Source organism: Equus caballus, chromosome 14 (assembly GCF_041296265.1).
Source record: "Equus caballus isolate H_3958 breed thoroughbred chromosome 14, TB-T2T, whole genome shotgun sequence".
NCBI lineage: Eukaryota > Metazoa > Chordata > Mammalia > Perissodactyla > Equidae > Equus > Equus caballus.
In genome coordinates this window covers 109,333,076-109,355,134 of record NC_091697.1, presented here as the reverse complement: position 1 = coordinate 109,355,134, position 22,059 = coordinate 109,333,076, and the positions used below count along the sequence as shown (strand labels likewise).

The 22,059-nt window shown below is 59.6% G+C and overlaps 1 protein-coding gene across 3 annotated transcripts; it reads left to right on the top strand.

Moving 5' to 3' along the window:
* The first annotated feature begins 7,820 nt into the window (after positions 1–7,820).
* IBA57 (iron-sulfur cluster assembly factor IBA57) lies at positions 7,821–18,146 on the top strand. Of its 3 annotated transcripts, XM_023618326.2 has the most exons (4): positions 7,829–8,218; positions 16,243–16,586; positions 16,945–17,187; positions 18,077–18,146. In XM_023618326.2, exons 1-4 carry the CDS (start codon positions 7,878–7,880, stop codon positions 18,094–18,096), a joined length of 948 nt encoding a protein of 315 aa, XP_023474094.1. In that variant the 5' UTR covers positions 7,829–7,877; the 3' UTR covers positions 18,097–18,146. The 3 variants fall into 3 exon arrangements, with proteins under 3 accessions (XP_023474093.2, XP_023474094.1, XP_023474095.2); XM_023618325.2 differs by lacking the exon at positions 18,077–18,146 and having other exon boundaries at positions 7,821–8,218; positions 16,945–17,489; XM_023618327.2 differs by lacking the exons at positions 7,829–8,218; positions 18,077–18,146 and adding an exon at positions 14,995–15,295 and having other exon boundaries at positions 16,945–17,489.
* The last annotated feature ends 3,913 nt before the right edge of the window (positions 18,147–22,059 follow it).

Sequence of the window (22,059 nt, the reverse complement as noted above, 5' to 3'; positions counted from 1 at the left end):
GGTGGACTCCTGCTGATGAGGATTTTTAGGCTGCTTAATTTTAAAATGGTTTATGATGAGGATTTTTAGGCTGGTTACTTTTAAAACTGCAGATGAGAAGCAGGCTCCGAGGACTGGAATTTTGCTTGCCCTTTTGAGAGACATTTGCGTTTGTGAAGGAAGGGGAGGTGACCTTGTAGGGACCGGAAATTGGCCACCCCAAGATATGTCTCTTTGGCATCAGGATTGTTTGGGGCTGATTGCTTTTGATAAACTGGGACAGGGAAGGAGGCTCTGGAGAATGGAACTTGCCCTTGTTGAGACACATTTACATTTGTAAGGTAAATCTCTATCTGTAAAAGGTGCCTCCCTCTCTGTACCAGGAAGAAGAAGAGAGATGACCTTGTCCCTAGAAGCTCTTAATGGGGAAGGCAAGAACTTAAGTTGGTTGCGTCTGGCAATCTCATGTAACTGGTTTAGGGTGGCGGCTTCTGACCTTTCTAACCTTTACTTAATCCGATTTTATTCTTCTCTAAAAGTCATGGGATCACCCAATGACCAGACCCCACCTGCACTGATACCATTTTAACTTTTTTTCATGTTCTTTCCTTTGTCTTGTAAAGAGATGAATCATATACCTATGCCTTAAATTTAGCCCTAACCCTCAGCTCGGGGCAGCAGCAGGAGCTCTACTGCCCCCGGGTCCTGTCCCCACGCACCAGCTCTGCCTGCCCATGGGCTCTGTCCTCATGCCAGCGGGGGCAGCAGAAGCAGCGGCAGCAGAAGCTCTGACTGCCCATGGGTCCTGTCCCCATGCTATTCTAGTCTCTAAATAAAAGAGCACTACTGCCAGATCTTAAGAGTCTAAGAAATCTTTCTTTCGACTCCTCGGCTCACCAACCCCGCATCACTGCAAGGCAGCGAGGTTGGCCGGCACCCTGCCGCAGCCCCTCCACGGCCTCCCTGTCAACCTCCTGGGGCCGGGTCTCCCCTCAGTGGAGGCCCTGGAGGACTTCAGGACCTTGGGGGGTCGGGGGCAGTCCGAGCTGGCCAGCTGGTGACTTTGGGGTTCAGAAACAGCCAGGGGCCGGTGAGGCCTGGTTGAGGATGCAGGTGCCCACCCCAGCAGCGCCTGGAGGCTGACCTCGATCTGAACTCAGCCTGCCCGCTTTGGGGCCATAAGGCCCCCCTGATGTGGACAGGTCCATGAGAGGTGGGAAGTGGGGTGCAGACTCCCCTACATCTGCCTGAAAAGAAGCCACGAAGCCGGCTGATGGGACGGCCCGGGCAGGTGTGTGCTGTGTGTGCTCAGGGAAGAACCTTCTGATTCCACTCAGCCTTCGTCCAGGGCAGGCTCCCCCAGCCACGGAGAGGGAACTTTAGGTCAAGCTTCAGGCCCTTTGGTTGGGATCACAGCCTCTCCCACGCGGGCTGAGCCAGTGCAGCCGCAGCCCAGGGGTCTGGGCCGGGCCAGCTCAGACTTCCTCACTCACTGAGCCAGTGGTCTTGCTGGGGCCTCTTGGAGACACCACCACCCGTGGAGACCTGGGGAGCCTTGGTCAGCTGGCCCCCTGGCCACACAGGAAGCCTCCCAGCCCCTCCCTGGCCTCTGCAGCCGCTGCCCGCTTCTTCTACCACGTCTAGCATCCGCCGCAACTCCAGCAACCGTGAAGCCCGTCGAGTCTCTCATCTTTGTCCGCTACTCCTCAGTGGTGCAGGTACAGTGTGCGGCAGCTGGGTCAGTGAGGGGATGACTCTGTCGGGCTGCTGGGGGCTGGCGTGCTGTGTGTCTGAGCACAGAAGGCAGATGGAGCTCAGGCAGTGGGTCCATGCCCAGTGGTCGGCCCAACACCAGTCTAGATGTCGCAGTGAAGGTGTGTCTTTTGTTTGTTTAGTTCTTTAGCTGAGGAAGATTCACCCTGAGCTATTATCTGTGCCAGTCTTTCTCCACTTTCTATGTGGAATGCCGCCACAGCATGACTGGCAAGCAGTGCAGGTCTGTGCCAGGGATCTGAACCCAGGCTGCCGAAGCAGAGTGTGCCAAACTCAACCACTACACCCCAGTGAAGATGTGTTTTTAGATGAGATTAACACTGTCAATCTGCAGACTTAAAACAGATTGCCCTCCCCTGTGTGTGGGGGCCTTGCCCAATCAGGTGACGGCCTTATAAGCAAAGACTGTGGCTCCTGAGGCAGCAGCTCTGCTTCCAGACTGCTGGTGATGGTTAATTGTCTATGTCAACCTGGCTGGGCCCCGGGACACCCAGATTAAACATGACCCTGGGTGTGCCTGTGAGGTGCTCCTGGAGGAGACTGACAGTGAATCTGCAGACTGAGTAAAGATCACCCTTCCCCGTGTGGGTGGGCCTCGTCCCATCAGTTGAAGGCCTGAATAGACCAAAAAGGCAGAGAAAGCGGAAACTCCTCATATGTGACTGCTTGAGCTAGGACGTTGGTCCCGTCCTCAGAGTTGGGCTCAAACTACACCACTGGCTGTCCTGGGTCCCCAGCTTGCAGACAGCAGATCTTGGGACTTCTCTGCCTCCAAATCATGTGAGCCAATTCCTTATACTAAATCTCTTTCTCCACCTCTCAGGTTTCAGACTGGCCGGCCCCACAATCATGTAAGCCAATTCCTGAAAATAAATCTCTTTCTCTCTATATGTATCCTATTGGTTCTGTTTCTCTGGAGAATCCGGACTAACACACACCCCATCCACATCCTAGCTGTGAGGGAAGCTGCAGAGGAGGCTCTATTCTGGACAGCATCTCAGCCAGCTCGGGCTGTGTAACAAACACCGCAGAGAGGGCAGCTCAAACCACAGCGTTCATTGTCTCCCAGTCTGGAGGCTGGAAGTCAGAGGCCCAGGGGAGGGCAGGGCTGTTTCCTCCTGAGGCCTCTCTCCTGGGTGTGGAGATGGCCGTCTTCTCCCTGTGTCCTCACGTGGTCGTCCATGTGTGTCTGTGTCCTCGTCTCCTCTTCTTATAAGGACACCAGTCATGTAGGATCAGGGCCCACCCCAGTGACCTCGTTTTACTGTCATCACCTCTTTAAATGCCCCGTCTCCACATACAATCCCATTCTGAGGTCCTGGGTGCTGCGGCTCCAGCATACAAGTTGAGGGGGGACACAAGGAACCCCTATTAGAAGGTAGATGCCCGGTGAAAAGCTCGGTCACAATGGGAGAAGGGACCCTAAGGCACAGGCCTCCTGTCCTGGGACTGGGGGCCTGGATGCGTTCCCAAGGTCCTATCCGTTTTGTGAGCTCTCGATGGTGGTGACTTAGGTTCTGATGTCATGTCCTCCCGAACAATATCACTGGCCATCCCAGACCTGGGGAGCCAACCTTTGTGTCATGCCTGGTCCTACCTCTGAGACCAATTCCCTGACATCCAGACACAAGTACCATCTCATGCCTGAGCCCCATACCCTGATGAGGCGGCCATCTCCCACCTGGGACACGGCTGCCAATGCCCAGGGGTGGAACCAACCCAGTCACTGACCCTGACTAATGCTCACTTAGCTACTTAAAAAGCAAAACCTCTCAGTGCCTCAGTTTCCCCATCCACCTGGGATGGCCATGAGGATGGAGGGCCAGACCAGGGGTACAGGGTGTCTTCTGGGCTCGGGAACAGCCCAGGCTCCCGGCCCCATGCCTGGTGGGTGGAGCATCATGGGTTGGGGCCGGCTTCTCGTCTCCTTCTCATCCGTTTGCACAGCTGGAGCCAACTGTCCGGTGGCTCAGGGAGATGGCGGAGGGCCACGTGGGGGACGCTCCAACACCCCCAGAACAGGGCAGTTTCCTCTCCTGCCTCTGGGAAGGGAGGTGGCTGTGGGGAGAGAATAACAGGAAGGCACTCCTGGCCCCGCAGTAGCTGGGAAGCAGGGTCCGGGACCCCCACGCCCTCTGATTTTCCAGCTCTTGGCTCCCCACGCCTCCCAACAGCTCTGGGGCTGTGGCCTCAGAGGAAGGCCACACACATGTGATCCAGCTGCAGCCTTGGCCCCCACCGGCCCGAGGTCAACGCGTAGAGCTCCCTGGGAGTCTCCGGAGGCCAGGCCACAGCCCCCCAGCTGTGGGCAAGAGAAGCGGCAGTGGAGGGACCTGAGAAGGGAGTAGTTGGGCCATGCCCACGCGCAGGAGTTCCCACTGTCTGCCTGGCCAGGCTGGTGCAGAGACCCAGGAAGGCTTCCTGGAGGAGGGGCCTGGAGCAGTGCTGGCCGGCAGACAGAGGCAGCCAATGGCCACAGGTGGCTCTGGGCACTTCCGTGCAGCCAGTGCTGCAAAGAGCAGGAAGTTTCATTTGACTCCATTTGAGCAAACTTGCATGGAAACAACCCAGGCGGCCGCTATGCTGGAGGGCGCTGAGCCAGCTGGGCTTAGCACAAGATTGCAAGGTCAGGGCGGGGAAGGTTCCGGGTGTCCAGGTCAGCCTGCTGGCCCTTCCTGCAGCTATGATGGGGGAAAGCATGTTCCTCTGCTGGCCGAGGGATGGACTGACGTGAGCCTGGAGGAACGCGACCCCCAGCCTGTGGTGTCCTCACTGGGCAGGCAGGGAGGTGCTGGGTCACCCACGGAATGCCAGGCCAGGCAGAGGAAGACCTCCTCCACGAAGGGCAAGTGGCCAGTAGCCAGAGGAACTGCATTCCAGGCCTGGCTGGTCACAACCAGGAAGCTGGCTGGGAGGGGACCGAGGGCCTGGGGGACCCTCGGGGCTCCTGGCTGGCCACTCTGTGGCCCTCGCCATGCAGTTGGCCCAGCTGGGAAATCCAGGACCTCGCTGGGTGCGGGCAGACAGGGGAGGCCTCAAGGAGGTTGACAGAGGAGGCAGGGGGGAGACGGCTGGCTGAGGCTGGGCCACATACTCTGACATGTGCTCAGCAGAGATCCATCTGGATGGCGATTTGTGTGTTGCACCAATGTGACCTGTGCCCCGTCGTGTGCTGGGCCCAGGGGGTGCTGCAGGGAGCTGCACAGGGACCTGCCCACGGGGCCCTGGACGACAGATCAGAGACTAACAAATAGTGAGCCTTCAGGGTGTGGAGGAGGTAAGAGCTGAGCAGGGCGAGGGGTTAATGCTGAGACCACCAGTGGAGGCCATGGGGTCACTAAGTTGGGGGGAGGCCCTTGGGGCGCAGGGACATTGCCACTGAGAACATAGGCAGGGCGGGCGGCTCCTCCAGCCCGAGTGCCCTGATGAGGCTGCTGTGACTAGTCTGGAGGGGCGGCTGGCTAATCAGTGGCCAGTCTGGGCTCCTGTGGTGTCTGTGTCCCAGCAGGTGGGGGTGGCCTCCCACGTCCAAGGAGACAGAAATGGCACCCTGCGTGGTGCACATGCTGGCAGGGAGCGGGCTGGCAGAAGGGGAGGTCACAAAGGACATGACTGGGACTGTAGAGAGGTGATCGCACACGGTGGCACACGAACTGATCCTGGAGCTGCAGCTGCCAGGGGCGGGGAGAGGCTGGGGAACGGGGCACTCTGCCAGATGGATGGACAGATTAAGTAGATCGATGGATGGATGGATGGATGGATGGACAGATTAGGTCGATCGATCAACAGAGATAGACAGATGGATGACAGGTGACAAGTAGGTAGGCGCTAGGCAGATACATCAACAGAGAGATCCACAGATGGATGGATAGATCAACCAGTAGATAAGTAGATGGATCAACAGACACTTAGGAAGACAGACCGCAGACAGACGGCAGAACGTAGACAATCGGTGGATCCAGGGGAAGGTGGCCCATGCTGCGTTACTCTCACACTTTCTGTAAGTTGAAAACTCCAAACACAAAGTTGGAGGGACACGTGTGGTGGTCAGAGCGGCTCTGTGGGCTGCCGGGCACTGGGAGCCACGGGGCTCTGGGGAGACGAGGTCACGCTTGTACATGCACAGCGTGAGGTATCAGACATGCAGAGGGAGGCTGACAGGCCTTGGGGTCTGGCATCTGGAGGGAATGCCTGGAAGGGACGTCAGTTTGGAGCGTCGGCCTGTGGACAGCATGGAAAGCCTGCAGCTGGGGGAGGTAGGTGCAGGAAAGAGGGGTGGAGAGGGACCTGGAAGCCCCCAGGGGCCAGCATGGCCTTGCCCTCACCTTGTTCTGTGCAGCCCTGCTACAAAGGGCCCTGACCTGCACACTGGACAGGCGGACAGCGGGCCACTTGGGGCCTGGGCTGGACAGACTGGGTAGGTGGGAAACAGACCTCGCCAAAGACACAGGAGGGGCTGCGGGAGTCCGTGGCCAGCTTCCACCAGCTGCCCTGGCTGCAGCTTGGGGAGGGGGCGGGTTTAGGAGACAGCAGTAAGCAGCAGCACAGACTTTGGGAGCTTCTCCGACAGGGAGAGAAAATGGGGACAACAGCTGGCAGGAGAGCAGGGCTCTAAAGCTATGCTTGGCGTGACGGAGCGTGTGTCCGAGCTCCACAGGGGGCAGCTGGAGCCCAGCGAGCCAGTATCTGGAAAGGGGCCTTTGGGAGGGAGCCCTGATCCCACTGGACTGATGTCCTTGTAGGAAGAGGAAGAGACACCACAGTGAGACGGCACTGTCTGCACGAGGAGAGAGGCCTCCCCAGAACCGACCCTGATCTTGGAGTCCCAGCTTCCAGAACCTCAAGAAACATGCCTGTTGTTTAAGCACCTGCTCCGTGGTATTCGTTATGCAGCCCGAGCTGACTGACGTGCTTAGGAAAAAGGGTATGAGACCTGTTGAAAAACTAAACACAGAGTTACCACACACCCAGCAATTCCACTCTGGGTATATACCTGTGATGTTGTGATTTACAGTAAGAAACAGGGATTCGGTCTTGTCCCGTTCCTGGCACGGAGCTCCCAAAACCCCTGGACTCTCCTGTGATGAGAGCCATAAAGGGGTCTTGACAGTCACAACAAGCCTTTCAACCACACCTGAGCTTATGCTAACGAGGTGACTCTGGACAGCCCCTGAGGATGGGGCTGGTCCCCAGGGGTAGGGACCCTGTGATTAGAGGCTGGAGCTTTCAGTCCCACCCCGGACTCCCGGAGGGGAGAGGAGCTGGAGCTTCAATCAATCATCAGTGGCTCATGATTTGATCAGCCTGTGTGATGGAGCCTCCAGAAGACCCAAAAGGTGGGTTCCGAGAGCTTGTGGGTCAGCGGGCACGTGGAGGTGCCTGGAGGAGGGCGGTGTGCTCGGAGAGGAGGTGGGAGTGCGGGGCGCTTTCCCGGGCCTGTTCCTTGCGTCTCTGCACCTGGCTGTTCCGAGTTATATGCTCTCACTAGAAACCGGCGATCTGGCAAGCGAAATGTTTCCTGAGTTCTGTGAGCCGCTCCAGCAAACCTGTCCAACCGGGGAGGGGTCGGGGAGCCTCCGATCTGGAGCCGGTGGTCAGGAGCGCAGGCGACGCCCGGACCTGGGGCTGGCGTCTGCAGCGGGGCGCTCGCGGGACTGAGCCCCGACCCGCGGGGTCCGGCGCCGTGTCCAGGCGAACGGCGGCTGGACGAGTCGCAGGCGGGCCGCTGCGGCCGCAGACGTGCGTGGAGCGCGGACCGCACACGCGCCGGCGTCCAGAGAAACCGAAGCGAGGGGCAGCGGCGCGCACACCCAGCCGGGCGCAGCGCGAGCGCGAACCCGGGGCCGCCGGCGGGGACCCGACGTTCCGGACGGCGCGCGGCGGCAGACGACGCGAACGCGCCGACGCCCGCACAGCGCTGGGAACGCGGCCGCCCGGACGGCACGGCGAGCAGACGCCCGGCAGCGCGCAGAGCCGCGCAGGCGCGCCGAGCGGCAGCGGCGGAGCCGGGCAGGCGGCTGACGGACAGCGCGAGGGCCCGCCCCCGCCGCCAGGGGCCGCTGTGGCGCCCTCCCGCCCCGCCGCCGCACGGGCCGCCCCTTCCCGCCGCCTTACTCGTGCCCAAGATGGCGGCTGCGGCATTGCTCCGCGGCACGGCTCCGGGGCGCGGCGGCCCGGCGTGGCGCTGGCGGCTGCGCGCGGCCCCGGGGCGCCGCCTGGACCACACCTCCGGCCTTCACGGCGGCGACGCCGCGGGCGGCCCGGCTTGGGCCTGCTTCCCGCTGGGCGAGCGCGCCCTGCTGCGCGTGCGCGGGCCGGACTCGGCGCCCTTCCTTCTGGGGCTGCTAACCAATGAGCTGCCGCTTCCGGGTCCCGCGGACGGCGCGGGACCGCCCCCGGCGCGTGCGGGCTACGCCCACTTCCTTAACGTCCAGGGACGCACGCTCTATGACGTCATTCTCTACGGGTGAGGGTGGGCGGCGGGACGGGGTCGCAGGGGGAGGAGGGCACCCGAGGGAGAGTAGGGACACCCGGGGAAGGAGGGCACCCAGTGGAGGGGCGGGCACCCGGGGGGAGGAGGGCACCCGGGGGCGGGCGTCGGGGGACGGGAGGGCAGCCAGGAGAGGGGCACACGGCGGGGGCGGGCACCCGGGGGAAGGGAGGACGCTCGCGGCCGGGGCACCCGCGCCGGGCAGTCCTAGGTGGGCCGGAGGGGTCCCCAGGGATGGGTCCAGGACTCGCAGCCCCGGGCGCACCCTCCTCTCCCGCTCAGCCCTGCCGGTCGCACTCTCCCCGGTGCATGGAAAAGCGGTCCCTGGCACCTGGGGCGCGACTCGGGGAACCGCCTGTGTGTGACCAGCTTGTGCCTTGACCTGCCACGTTCTCCGGTGTGCACCGCATTTCCTACCAAGTCTCCTCGTGCCCGGAGGTGGCGGTGTTGGGTGCTCACGCTACGCTGGCTGTGCTTGGTGGTCGTGGCACCGGCTCCCTCCACGCCCGCAAGCGACTCAGGCCGTTTGTGCCAGGAAGTCACACCCCGGGCTCCTGTGACCTGACCGCTCTCTCCCGCCTGCGTCCGCCTGAGAACCCCGCCGTCCCCCTCTCCTCGCGGGTCCCCCTCCCCTCTCAGGCCCCCCTCCCCTCGCGGGTCCCCTTCTCTCTCAGGTCCCCCTCTCCTCGCAGGTCCCCCTCCCCTCGCGGGTCCCTCTCCTCTCTCAGGCCCCCCTCCCCTCTCGCGGGTCCCCCTCCCCTCGCGGGTCCCCTTCTCTCTCAGGTCCCCCTCTCCTCGCAGGTCTCCCTCCCCTCTCGCGGGTCTCCCTCCTCTCGCGCGTCCCCCTCCCCTCGCGGGTCCCCCTCCCGCCGCGCTCCGCCGCGTCTGGCTCAGTTTGCTCCTGTCCTCTGGAGGAGCGCTCTCTGGCGGCCTGTCGGGCGGTGACACACGAGGTGACCCTTTGCCTGCCGGGTCTGCAGATGCTCCGGCCTGCTCGTGTGGTGGGCGCCCATCTCCGGGCAAAGACCGCGGCCGTCCTGCTCCGGGTGTTTGTGTAGGAGCGGGCGCCTCCCTGCCCCCTGCCTTTGCGCGTGCGTTTTCCCGGAGCTTTAGGGGCTCTTGCTCGCGGTGTCCTGCGGCGGCATGATGCTGTGTCGTGTTTGGGTCGTTGCGGTTGTTGCCGCACTCGGCGGCTCTGACTGTGGCGGAGGGTCGGGCAGACTCAGCCCGCTGCCTGCAGAGTCTCGTTGTCCTGGAATGCTGCCGGGGCCGTTTGCGTACTATCTGGGGCCGCCTTGCCGTGATGGCAGAACTGATAGGGACTGTGTGGCCCAAGGCTGAACTGCTGACTGGCCCTCTGCAGAAAACCTTTGTGACCCCTGCTGTGTGTCCGGTTTCGACCTGCCATCATTCTCCTTCTCTTGTCTCTGCTCCTTCTCCCCGTGTTGTAGTGTTGGAACTGTGTTCGCTGAATATCTTGAGTCCGTGTTAGTAATTGCCAGTAGCACCTGTTCTGATCATTACTGGTTTGAATTTATCAGCGTTGCAATCGTGTTGTTTTGATCCCAAAATTTCTTTCCTTGTGTCCACTATTTGCCCTTACATCTTTTTGTTTTTCTAAAGATTTAAAAAATTTTTTTCCTTTTTCTCCTCAGGGCTCCCAGGTACATAGTGTACCCCAGGTACTTTTTAGTTGTGGGTTCTTCCAGTTGTGGCATGTGGGATGCCGCCTCAGCATGGCCTGATGAGCCATGCCATATCCATGTCCGGGATCTGAACCAGCAAAACCCTGGGCCCTGGGCGGCCGAAGCAGAGGGTGTGAACTTAACCACTGGGCCCAGGGCCGGTCCCCTGCCCTTACGTCTTTGTGTCTTTTTGTTCTTGTTATAATGAATTTATATCCTCATAAGTTGCTGTTAACCTTAAAGATAAAAGAGCCAGTTATTTTATCAGTAAAATGAGTTTATTCGGGAATAGCCAAAGAATTGCAATTCAAGATGTGCATGCTATGGCAGACCAGAGGCAAATCCAACAAACAGGGGCGAGGAACATTTTATAGGAGAAAGGAGGAAATTGGGAGGGTGGTTCTGCATGAAAGTCCATTGAGAAGAGCAGTTCAGGGTGATGGTGGTTTCTCATTGGCGGAGTCCCTGGGGTCGTCGACTTCTGTTTGGGACGGAATGCATATTTCTTCCTGTAGTTAAGAATTCTTTCCTGTTGACTCTTGTTGGGGTCTGTAACTGACCTCGAGTGGTACTGCGGGGGAGCTCCCCCTTCTGGCCTCCTGACCCTGTTTTAAATGAGATTTCCCTTACTAATTTTTACATCACTCTACAGCATAAAGTAATTTCTCTTTGTTTCTTGTTTTTTTTCTCCTCGCACTTTCCCTCTGGTCTGGAGAGTCTTTGCCTGGCTGCTGGCCCAGCAGTTCTTGGCCCCGTGCGTGCTCGTGATGGCCCTTTCCACACATTGCGTGTGCCCTGCTGTGTGCTGGTGAGCAGTTGTTTTTCTCGCCTGGCTCATTCCTGAGAACGGGGAATCACAGTGCCACTCGCTGTTCTTTGCACTGAGAGAATTGGGGGCCACTGAGGGTGAGGTCCCCTGAGCCCAGTCTCCATTCTGATTCCAACTCAAAGTCATTTGTGGGGAGCATTGTCTGGAGGGTGGGGTGTTGGTTCCATCAGAGAGAGATGCCCCAAAGTGAGGCCCTGCTTCTCCGAAGCAGCAAGGAGGGAAGAGGGGAGCACACCCCCTGGATGGCTGCTCCTGGGCCCGGGGGGTTGGTAGGCAGTGTCCAAATCTCTCTCAGTTCTGCTCCGTGGTGTGGGGTGCTGGGGGCTGAGCCCGCTGGCCTTCCACACTGCCCAATGCCCTTGTTTGGTCTGATGCCTCAGTTAGTTCACAGGGGCAATCCTGCCCAGCCTATTTGTTGTTGGCCATTTACTGATATCTGATCTCACAGAGGTCCCTCTCTGGGAGTGGGCGCCTCCCTGGAAGCCGGGCTTCCTCCTTTCTCTCTGCTCACTCTTCATGGGGTCTTCTCTGCTGCCTCTCTCTGGAATCTTTCAGTTCACCTCTCACGCTTCTGATTTCCTATTCTCGAGTCATTCCTTCTCAGGGCACCCTCTTGTTTCCTGGATGTAGCACCTTTTCTCAGAGGAAGCTTTAGTTTTTTCTTTTTAAAGTAGACTTTTTGGAGCAGTTTCAGGTGCACAGCATAATTGGGGGAAGGAGCAGAGATTTCTCACGTACACACAGCCGCCCCCTTTATCCACATCCCCACCAGAGAGGTACATTTGTACAGTTGATGAACTGACATGGGACCGTCATTGTCCCAAGTCCATGGTGCACGTTAGGGGTCATGCTGGGTGTGGTGCCTTCTGTGGGTTTGAACAAATGCACAGTGACCTGGATCCAGCATCGCAGTATCAGACAGAGTGGTTTCACTGTCCGGAAAGTCCTCTGTGCTCCACCATTCATCCCTCCCTCCCTCAGCCCGTGACATCACTGAAAGGGTCTTGCATGGTCTCCCTGGTTGCTGTTCCCAGAGTGCCACATGCTTGAAATCGTGCAGTGTGGAGCCATTGCAGACGGGCCTCTTTCATGGAGTCCTGTGCACTTCAGCTTCCTCCGTGTCTTTTCATGGGCTCACAGCTCATTTCTGTACAGCGCTGAAGAATCTTCCACTGTTGGGCTGCAGCACAGTTCACTCTCTTATCCATTCGCCCCCTGAAGGACCCTTCGGTGGCTTCCAAGTTTTGGCGGTTATGAATAAAGCTGCTGTAAACATCCGTGTGCAGGTTTTTGTGTGGACGTAAGTTTTCAGCTCCTTTGGGTAAATGCTAAGGGGCATGCTTGCTGGAGTATATGGTAAGAATATGTTTAGTTTTGTAAAAACTGCCGACCTGTCTTCCAAAGTAGTTGCAGCATTTTGTGTTCCAGCAGCAGTGAAGGAGAGTTCCTGTTGCTCTGCGCCCTCACCAGCACTGGCTGGTGTTTTTGGTCATTCTGGTATGTGTGTGGTGGTAGCCTGTCGTTACATTTGCATTTCCCTGCTGACATGTGATGTGGAGCATCTTCTCATATGCTTATTTGCCATCTGTATTTTGTTTGGTGAGATGTCAAGGTCTTGGCTCATTTTTTAACTTTTAAACAATTCAATCTTGTTATCGTTGAGTTGTAAGTGGTCTTTGTCTGTTTTGGATGGTGGTGCTTTGTCCACGTGTCTTTGAGGTCTTTCTCCCCATCTGTGACTTATCTTCTCATCCCCTCTGGCTGTAGTCTTGCGAAGGTCTTCTCTCTCTCTCATCGTATGTGTTGGCCTCATTCTCACCTGCAGACTTTCCTCAATTGCTGGTGCTGAAGGAGATGCTCCTGGTTCTGGTCCTGGCTGTGCTGGCTTTTATGGGATACCTTCAAGGCTGTGTCTGCTGGTCTCTGGGGCCCCTCCTGCTGGGGCTGCCCCCCAGGATGGGACGGTCCTCTGCTCCCTTGTTTCCAGGCGGGGCGTGCTCCCTTGCCTCCACGCCTGGTTCCCCTGGCGCGGACCTCAGCGGTCCCTGGGTGCCCCTGGCAGAGGGAGGGTGGGGAGTGCAGCTGGGTATGCTTCTGCCCAAGACCCACTCAGCCCCCATCTAACCTGAATCTCTCCTGTCCTCCTGCCATGGCTGCCTGCTTCCCTGGCTGTCTGCTTCCTGCCTCGTGGGGGCGTGTGGGGCGCTGCGTCCTCAGTCCCTGACGGGTGCCCTGCAGGCTGCGTTCCCAGGGAACTTGGAACGTGGCAGTCTGTCACGTCCTCGCACCGTCCTGCAGCAGCCCAGCGCCCCAGGGGAGCTGCTGCTCCTTAGCAGGGTGTGTGGGTCCGTCCCTGTGTGCCTTGTCCGGTGCCCACCAGCCCCTTTGTGCTCTACCCGTGCCTGGCGCCCTGGCACCTGCTGCCTCCTCGAGGGACCCATTTGTTTGTGAAGACCCTGGCCCCAGGCAGAGTGGGGTCTAGAGCTGTGCTCAAGGAGAGGGGGCCCTGTGTTTATGGGGGTGCTGGACACCAGGCGCTCCTGGAGGAAGGTAGTCTGTGCACTCCAGGCAAGGGCTTAGGTGGGCTTGGCCCTCCCTTTGTGGGTTTCACACAGCCTGCCCTGCATGGGAGCAGAGTGAGGGTTGACGCCTGGGATGGCACTGGCACCATGTGTTCATCCAGGTCCTCCCAGCCAGGCCGGCTGGTAAGGCCACAGCTGCCCCTCCACCTCCTTCTTCCTGTGGCTGCTGTTGTGCCCCCAGGAGGGGCCGCTGGGCTTAAGGAGGAAAATGCAGGACACTAAGGTAAATCTCAGACAGACAGTGGCTTTTTAGGGAAGGATGTTCCACACAGTGTTTGGGAAATACTTATACTAAAAACATTATTTGCTGTTTGTCTGAAATTCAGATTTAACTGGGCATCCTCTAGTTTATCTGGCAGCCCTGCGACACCTGGGGACATCTGTGATTGTTGCTCCGGGGCTGGGGCGTGGATGCTCCTGGCATCGAGTGGGCTAGGCCCATCGGTGCTCTTGGCTCCCTTCACCTCCCAGGGCGGCCCCACAGAGAATGCTCCAGCCCAAACGTTGGCTGTGCCAGGCCAGGAAAGCCGCCCTGGCACAAGCTCACCCTGCCTTGCCCTTCTGCCGACCTGCCCTGTTATCAGCTGGGGCAGGGGGAGTGGGGTGCACTGCAGCTTTGTCCCCCGGAGGGGCTGCCTAGCACACAGTCATGGGCACAGGTGGCTCAGAAGGTGCCTGAGCCCAGAATCTGGCCCTGTCCACCTGCCCGCCTCAAGCCCCATGGAACATCTACCCCTTGAGTGAGACAGGTGACAGCCCTGGCCCACTCACCCCTGCACTCTGGTGGCCCCTTTCCCCTTCTTGGGGCCTGTCCCCTGGCTGGGTCACCTCCCTTCCTGGCCAGGGCCCTCTGAGGTTCACTCTCCCCCATGACCTTTCTGCCCCCCCACGCCCGACTCCTCCCTCGCCAGTATTTCTATACTGTCTCTGCTGCCTCTGCCGAAGACCTAAAAAATAAAGATTATAGCTGCATGTGGTTAAAAAAGCCTAGTAACACTAAAAGGTTTTTGATGGAAAATGACTGCTGCTTCCTTTCTCACTGGCATGGACCCACCCTACCCAGAAGCAGCTCCTTTTTTAATTAACATTTTATTTTGAAATAATGATAGATTCACACAGAGCTACAGAAAAAAATGAACAGGGTAGTCCCATGGACCCTTTACCCAGTTGCCCAGGGTTGGACGCGGGCTACCCACGGCGCGGGCTCAGTTTCCTCCAGACTTCCGGTGCTCACGGGTGCCTTGTGCTTGCAGCTCTGTGGCTTAATGATGTGTGTGGGCCTGTGTCACCTCCACAGGACTGAGCTGTCCATCACCACCAGGCCCCTCTGCCCTCCGAGGGCCGCCCGCGCGCCCCACTCCGCCCACAGCGCGCGTTGGCTCCTGTGCGCTCCGTCTCGCGGCGCGTTAGGAAGGCGGCTGCTCCGACGCTGTCCGGGCTCGCGTGGACGCGTCTGCGCGTCCCTGGGTTGGTGCAGGGGGCGCGGACGCTGGCTCGCGTACCGGCCGCGCGGGCAGCTTCATACGGGGCTGCGCGCTTCTCCAGAGCGGCCGCGCGCCCCAGCCCTGCCCGGCCTCCCAGGGCTCCGGCGTCCGTCTCCGTCGCCCCGATGGCGCAGTGGTGTCGCGCAGCGGTTGTAGTTGGCGTTCGCTCCGGACACTGGCGCGGAACGTGCTTTCATACGCGCGCTCGGCCGCCGCAGCCCCTCGGACCCCTTCCAGCAGTTTCTTCTGGCGTTTGAACCCCTCTCTGTGACGGTGAATTCCACCCCTCAGCCGACTTCATTGGTGACGTGCTGGGAGGGCTGCTCTTCCCACCCTCCTCACACGTCGTTCCCATCCCGAGAGGACCAGGGCTGCTGGCGGTGTGGACCAGTGTATGGACACACAGGAGCGCACTGCAGGATGAGCCACAGACATGGCACAGGAACAAGCCTCCGTAGCTCCTTCCTCTGTGGGTGCGGTGTGGGCACTGGCTGGTGGGCTCCGGGGGTGCAGTGGGGTCACCAGCTAATGCGCTCTGGGGTGAGGCGTGGGCACCAGCTGATGTGCTGTGGGGGTCAGGTGGGGGCATTTGCTCATGGGCTCTGGGGGTGACGGGACACGAGCTGATGGCCTTTCTCTCCTGCCCTGCCCCTGAGGGCCTACCTGCTTGCCTGTCTCAGCTCTCCCCGCTGTGGGTCCTTGCTCAGTCCACATCTACAGCCAGGACCCGGCCATGTACTGGGTCCCAGAAGTCTCCCCTGCCCCCTTCACGTCTAAGGCTGCCCAAGCCTGTCTGTCTCCCTGCTCATCCGTTTGTAAGGGCTCCGCTGTCCATCTGGTCGTCACACCAGGGTCTGGGGTCATTCCAGGGACGTGGGCTGCTCAGAGTGCAGGTTAGGGCGCTTCTGGGGCCTTCATCGGTTCCGGGGCTCGCCTTTCGAAGGGAAAGGGAGGAGGTGGGCGGTGGGCGTGGGCAAAGTGTGGCTCCCTGTGTCCCTCACCTCTGACACCACTGTCCCCCCAGCTCCTCCCCTCAGCACCCCCCCTGAAATCTGTGCGCGCTGCCTTAGGGCCCTTGGCTTCCCGGGTCTTCAGTGTGGCCGTGCGCACCTTGCTACCTCACCTGGAGCGCCGGGCACCACTGTGGGCGCCCCGCCTTTCCCCCCATGCCGGGCCTCGTCCCGTCCCACCCAACGGTCTGCTGTGCGGTCCGCGGGCTCTGGGTGGCGCCCTGGGCGTGCGCGCGGCTCTGCCTGCGCCTCGGCGGCGAGGGTCCGCAGGCCGCCGGGTCCCCAGCGCTCCTGCTGCGCACCGGTGCCCGTGCTCCGGGCGCTGTGCTGCTTGTGGCCGTGGCCCGGCTCAGCGCCCTGGAACCCGTGGCGCCGGGTCCGCACCCACGCGCTCCCGCCTCTCCCTGCAGGCTCCTCGAGCGCACGGACCAGGCGCCCGCCTTCCTCCTGGAGTGTGACCGCGCTGCGCTGGGTGCTCTGCAGAGGCACCTAGCGCTCCACAGGGTCCGGCGGAAGGTCACGGTGGAGCCGCGCCCCGAGCTGCGCGTGTGGGCCGTGCTTCCCGGCTCCCCGGAGGAGGCCTGCGGGGCCGCACCGCTGCAGGAGCCGGCCGGGAGCGTCGCCATCCTCGCTCGCGACCCCCGCACCTCCCGCATGGGTTGGCGGCTCCTGGCCGAGGGCCAGGGCCCGGCCCTGGTGCCCGGAGGCCGGCTGGGGGAGCTCCAGGATTATCACCGGCACCGGTATCAACAAGGTGGGGCGTGGGGCTACCTCGGGGTGCTGGACAGCCCGAGGGACAGAGTGGGAGGCGCAAGCCTCGAGTTGGACCATGGCTGGGAGGCAGAGAGGAGTAGACAGGACCACAGCCCTGGGGAAAGCACGTGGTGGGCCAGGGGCAGAGGGGAGAAGAGAGTAGGGTCATGGAGAGGGGTCACCTCTGCTGCCTACGGCAAGGCCAGCAGAGGTGCTCCCTGGGCCAGAGGGTGGGGGGGCCCCGGAGGATGGAGCTCCTACCAGGGGTGGGAGGGGCAGCACACCCAGCCCCCGAGGTGAGCCCCAGGTTCTGGAGGACACCTCAGCTCTCACTGGGCCTCCCCCTCCTACCCCCACAGGCGTTCCCGAGGGGGTCCATGACCTGCCCCCAGGAGTGGCCCTTCCTCTGGAGTCCAACCTGGCCTTCATGAACGGTGTCAGCTTCACCAAGGGCTGCTACGTGGGCCAGGAGCTGACGGCACGCACCCACCACATGGGGGTCATCCGCAAGCGCCTCTTCCCGGTGCAGTTCTCCGGCCCCCTCCCTGCCAGCGGCATCGCTCCCGGCACCTCCGTGCTCACGGAGTCGGGGCAGGCAGCCGGCAAGTACAGGGCAGGCCAGGGGGACGTGGGGCTGGCCCTTCTGCAGTTGGAGAAGATCAGGGGCCCTCTCCACATCAGAACTGCCAAGAGTGGCCGGGTGGCTCTAACCGCATCAGTGCCGGACTGGTGGCCCACAGCCCCCAAGTAGCCCTGAACGTCCCACCCTTCCACAGGCCCAGAGGGCCTCTGTCCACCTGCCTCGCCCTGCAGGGCGGCCCCATGCAGAGTGACCCTGTTGGACACATGCCCCTTTGGGTGTGGGCCTCCCAGGGCTACATGGGTGGTGGGTGCCTGCTGCGGCCCGAGGTCCCAGCCCACCATGCTTCCTGTGGAGAGGTCGGGTGCTCAGTGTGGGCCCTCCTCTGGCGGCTCTGTGCTGGGGTGGCAGGCCCTCCCGGTTCTGGGGTGGGAGAGCCAGGCTCCGCACCCCAACTTCTACCAGACCCTGGATAATGTTCCATGCTGTGTCCGTCTGGATGCTGTTTGTCTGTCAGCTGAGGACAGGACTCTCCAGGGCCCTGCCCCGGACCGCCCACAGCCCCTCGGCCTGCTCCAAGTCTGAGGGTGGCGGGCAGGGTAGGGGGCTCTGGGATTGTCTTATTGCGCTGGTTGCGGGGCATGTCTCCAGTGGGAACTGTGTGGGGCTGGGTGGGAGTCAGCATCTCTGTGTGGAGGGAGGGGCGCACTGCTCCTGTGGCCCAAGTCTTGTGGGGCACTCTGCATCACAGTGCTGGCTGTGGGAGCCCTGAGACTGTAAAGTGCCAGGCGCCACGTTTCAGAACTTTACCCATGGGGTTTAGCAGCCCCCTTCTCCTCCTAGAGCCCCCGTGAACATAGGGACGCCTTGCTTCCTCCTTTCACCCGCTGCTTTTTGTCATCCTGCTGCAGTGTGGACCTCGTGCTTGTAGGGTGTCCTCCGGATGCCCCTAGCGAGTATTAAAGTGTGACCCCAAGCGGCCCCCGTGGACTCTGGCTTCATTCTGGGTGGAAGGAACTGGACGTGGCTCTGAGTAAACCAGGTATATTGAGAAGCTCTGCCTTGAACACTGAGGACAGAGATGAAATATGAGCGGAGTTTCTTAGGTTTGCGGGCTGGCAGGAGGAAAGAGGCCTCAGAGGCCGGGACAGTGAGTGAGTGTTGAGTCTGGAGGAGACTGGGGCCCTGGGGACCCTTAGCCCTGGTGTGGGGCCCAGGGCCAGAGGCAGCCAGGCCGTGGGAGCGGGCCCAGAGCTGGGAGGGAAAGGCCGAGCTGGAAGGAGCCGTCCTGGTGCCAGGTGGAGCCAGCAGGACCCCCTCTGAGAACCTATAGTCAGATGCAGCCTGGAGTCGCCCCAGGACACCAAGAGGAGAGGGACATGTGGGCTGTGAGGGCCCGCCAGCCCAGCAAGGCGAGGCTCCCCCTCAGACCAGGAGAGGGCCAGGCAGTTCTGACCCCAGCACTGAGCAGGTGGTGCGTGGGGTGCTGTCCTGGGCACATCCCCTGTGGTGAACAGAGCCAAGAAGGCGGGTCAGCCTCTGACACACAGGAGTGGCGTGGTCCTCATGACACAGAAGCAAAGGACACAGGAGTCCTGTGCTGGTGTTGCTGCGGTCACTGTCCGCCCGAGAGGGGGCCTTGGGGCCAAGACCAGCAGCCACCAGGGTCTCGGTTCTGCCCGTGGCGCCCTCCTTCCTGTCTGTCTCCCTAACTGACCATCAATCGGGGTGGTCAGCACTTTGGCCTTGGAGGAAAGTCAGGAGTACCAGGATGTGCCTGCTCCAGCCGTTGAGGCCACTGGTCAGAGTCGCTTCTCTGCCTGGCTGCAGGCTGGCCCATGCCCCTCGGTCTGTGTGGCTGGAGTGCAGGAGCAGCCCCATGGGAGGGCCTTCCCTCTGAGGTGGGCCGTTCTGAGGCTGCGAGTTAGAGCGCCAGGGCGTCTCCCTGTGGCCCCCGGGATCGGGGGCATGCGTTTTCCGGGCAGCGGTGTTAGCAGAGCACTAGAGCCGCTGGCTGGCAAGGCCTGACATGGGGCCTTGAGTAGACAGGGAGGGAGGTGGCTGGGTGTTTTCAGTGGGGCAACTTCCTGGTGAGATGCCGCCTCGGAGATGGTGCATGCAACACATGTCCTCAGGATGTTCCAGGCTCCCGGGACCCTGTGGTGTTTGGCCTAGACCCAGAGAAATCTCGTCCCGGTTCCTCCTCAGCGTTTTCAAAAGGAAGGTCCATATAACAAAGCACTGCCTCTGTTGGACACACCAAAGCAGTTACACAGGATGCTGGGGCTGCGGCCACCCAGCTTGAGTGGCTCCGAGGAGCCTGGGAGCAGGCGACGGGGTCTCAGCGCTCTCTTTACCCTCCCCCCACCCAATCTCACAGATGAGCCTCTGGAAGCTGCTGCCGGACTTGGGAAGCTCTGCGAGTTTCACAGCTGCTCTAGTTTGCTTCATAAAAACAATAAAGTTCTGAAAAATAAGCTGGCAGGGTAAAAAAAAAAGTAACTCCAGTGGTAGTATTTCCAGGAGCCTGGCACGTGGCCTTGTCCAACTCAGGCCTTCTGTACCAAAGGTTCCAAGGCATGCACTTTCATTGTTAGAAGACCAGAAAAGCCAGAAACACTCATTTAACCTCCAAAGAAACAAGAGTCAGCTGACAAACAGACAGTAAAATCAAACCCACAAGTTTTCAGATACTGGAGTAACCAGACACATACGGTAAGTATATTTAATATATTTTAAGAAATGAAATAAGGAATTTAAATATTATTGAGAAGCAAGAGATGATAGAAATGATCAGGCAGAGAACTTCTAGAAATAAACATCTTTTATTTTTAATGCTTTTTGGTGAGGAAGATTGGCCCTGAGCTAACGTCTGTTCGGCCTCTGAACCCAGTGTGAATCCAAATGACAAGAGCAGAGTCTTGGGTGAAAAGGAAAAACAGCTTTACTTTCTTTGCCAGGCAGAAGGAGCAAAGCAACGGCCAGTGGCTTAAGAACTGCTAGCTCGTCGTTAAAAAGTGGGTAGGGGTTTCTAAAGACTGGGGAACGTGGCTGCTTGTGGGGGGAGTCGGGCCTTGCAGGTCCGAGCTCTCCCACCAGCCTGTGTTCAGCCTTGTGAGGCTGCTTGCAGAGATGAGGAGGTGAGGGAATCTGCAGGTGGGCGCCCGTGGTCGTCTGCCTCCATGGTGGGTGGTGGACTCTGGCGCCAGGAAGCCCAGGAGCTGGGCCCGGGAAGCTCCGGTTTCTTGATATTCTCTGGACGGTAGCTTTCCAGTGATAAACTTCAAGGACTGTGATTAGCCACAACTTTAGTGGGAGCCCAGCGTGAGGCCAGCTGCGCTTCAGCTATTTGTAACTTCTATTTGGTCTAAAGCTCAGGGAATCAAAGGTTAGGGAAACAGACGTTTACACAAGTGAAACAAGAAGCAGGAGAGGGGATGAGTGCTTCTGGTTGTAACCCCACACGTGCTGGGTCCAACGTAGGGGAGCTGACGTCAGGCGGTGCTCATTACAAGCCTGTAACAGGCTGAGTTCCCACCCTCTCGTCACCTGAGCCACCTCGTAAGCACAAACACACTCCCAAATGGGGTGTAGACGCCGACCTACAGAGTCAGCATCAGATTTACCCACGCTTTACCTCTTTCCCTGTGCATGTCAACCTTGCACTGAGACTTTCCCTTCTGGGACTTTTGCTACAGGACTTTCCTTTTGCTGAAAGTCATCCTTTAGAATTTTTTTTTTTTTTAAGATATTTTTCCTTTTTCTCCCAAAGCCCCTGGTACATAGTTGTGTATTTTTAGTTGTGGGTCGCTCCAGTTGTGGCATGTGGGATGCCGCCTCAGCATGACCTGATGAGTGGTGCCATGTCCACGCCCAGGATTTGAACTGGTGAAACCCTGGGCCGCCGGAGCAGAGTGCGCGAACTTAACCTCTCAGCCACAGGGCCAGCCTCGTCCTTTAGAGTTCTTTAAGTTTTAAGTTAGGCTCTGCTGTGGCAAGCTTTTTGTACAATTCTGCACCCAATTCCGATGTGAGGGTTCTTCCCCAACTTCATGCAGTTCTGCGACTACAGCGGGGGTCCCACCGTTCACCCTCGTTCTGACACGTGGAGATGGCGTCAGACCCCCACAGGTTAAGGGCTCAGTCCTACAAGACCGCCTCTCCTTCAGATGCCAGGTGTCACCTGTGCACCTGACCACTGGCTCCAGATCAGAGACTCCCTGACCCCTCCCCGGTTGGACAAGTTTGCTGGAGTGGCTCACAGAACTCAGGAAACATTTCACTTGCCAGATCACCGGTTTCTAGTGAGAGCATATAACTCAGAACCGCCAGGTGCAGAGACGCACAGGGCAGGTCTGGGAAAGGGCCCCACACTCCCACTTCCTCTCTGAGCTCACTGCCCTCCTCCAGGCATCTCCACGTGCCCGCCGACCCACAAGCTCTCAGAACCGTCCTTTTGGGTCTTCTGGAGGTTTCATCACATAGGCTGACTGATCAAATCATGGCCCACTGGTGATTGATTGAAGCTCCAGCCCCTCTCCCCTCCGGGGGTCCGGGGTGGGACTGAAAGCTCCAGCCTCTAATCACGAGTTTGGTTCCCCTGGGGACCAGCCCCATCCTCAGGGGCTGCCCAGAGTCACCTCGTTAGCATAAGCTCAGGTGTGGTTGACGGGCTTGTCGTGACTGTCAAGACCCCTTTATCGCTCTCATCACAGGAGAGTCCAGGGGTTTTGGGAGCTCCGTGCCAGGAACGGGACAAGACCGAATACGTATTTCTTACTATAAATCACATCACAGTGTGAGAATGTCTTATTTAGGATGAGACAGTTTTGCTGCTATGCAGTTTTAGGCTGTTAATTTTTCTCTCAGTACATTGAAGATACTATTCGCTTTT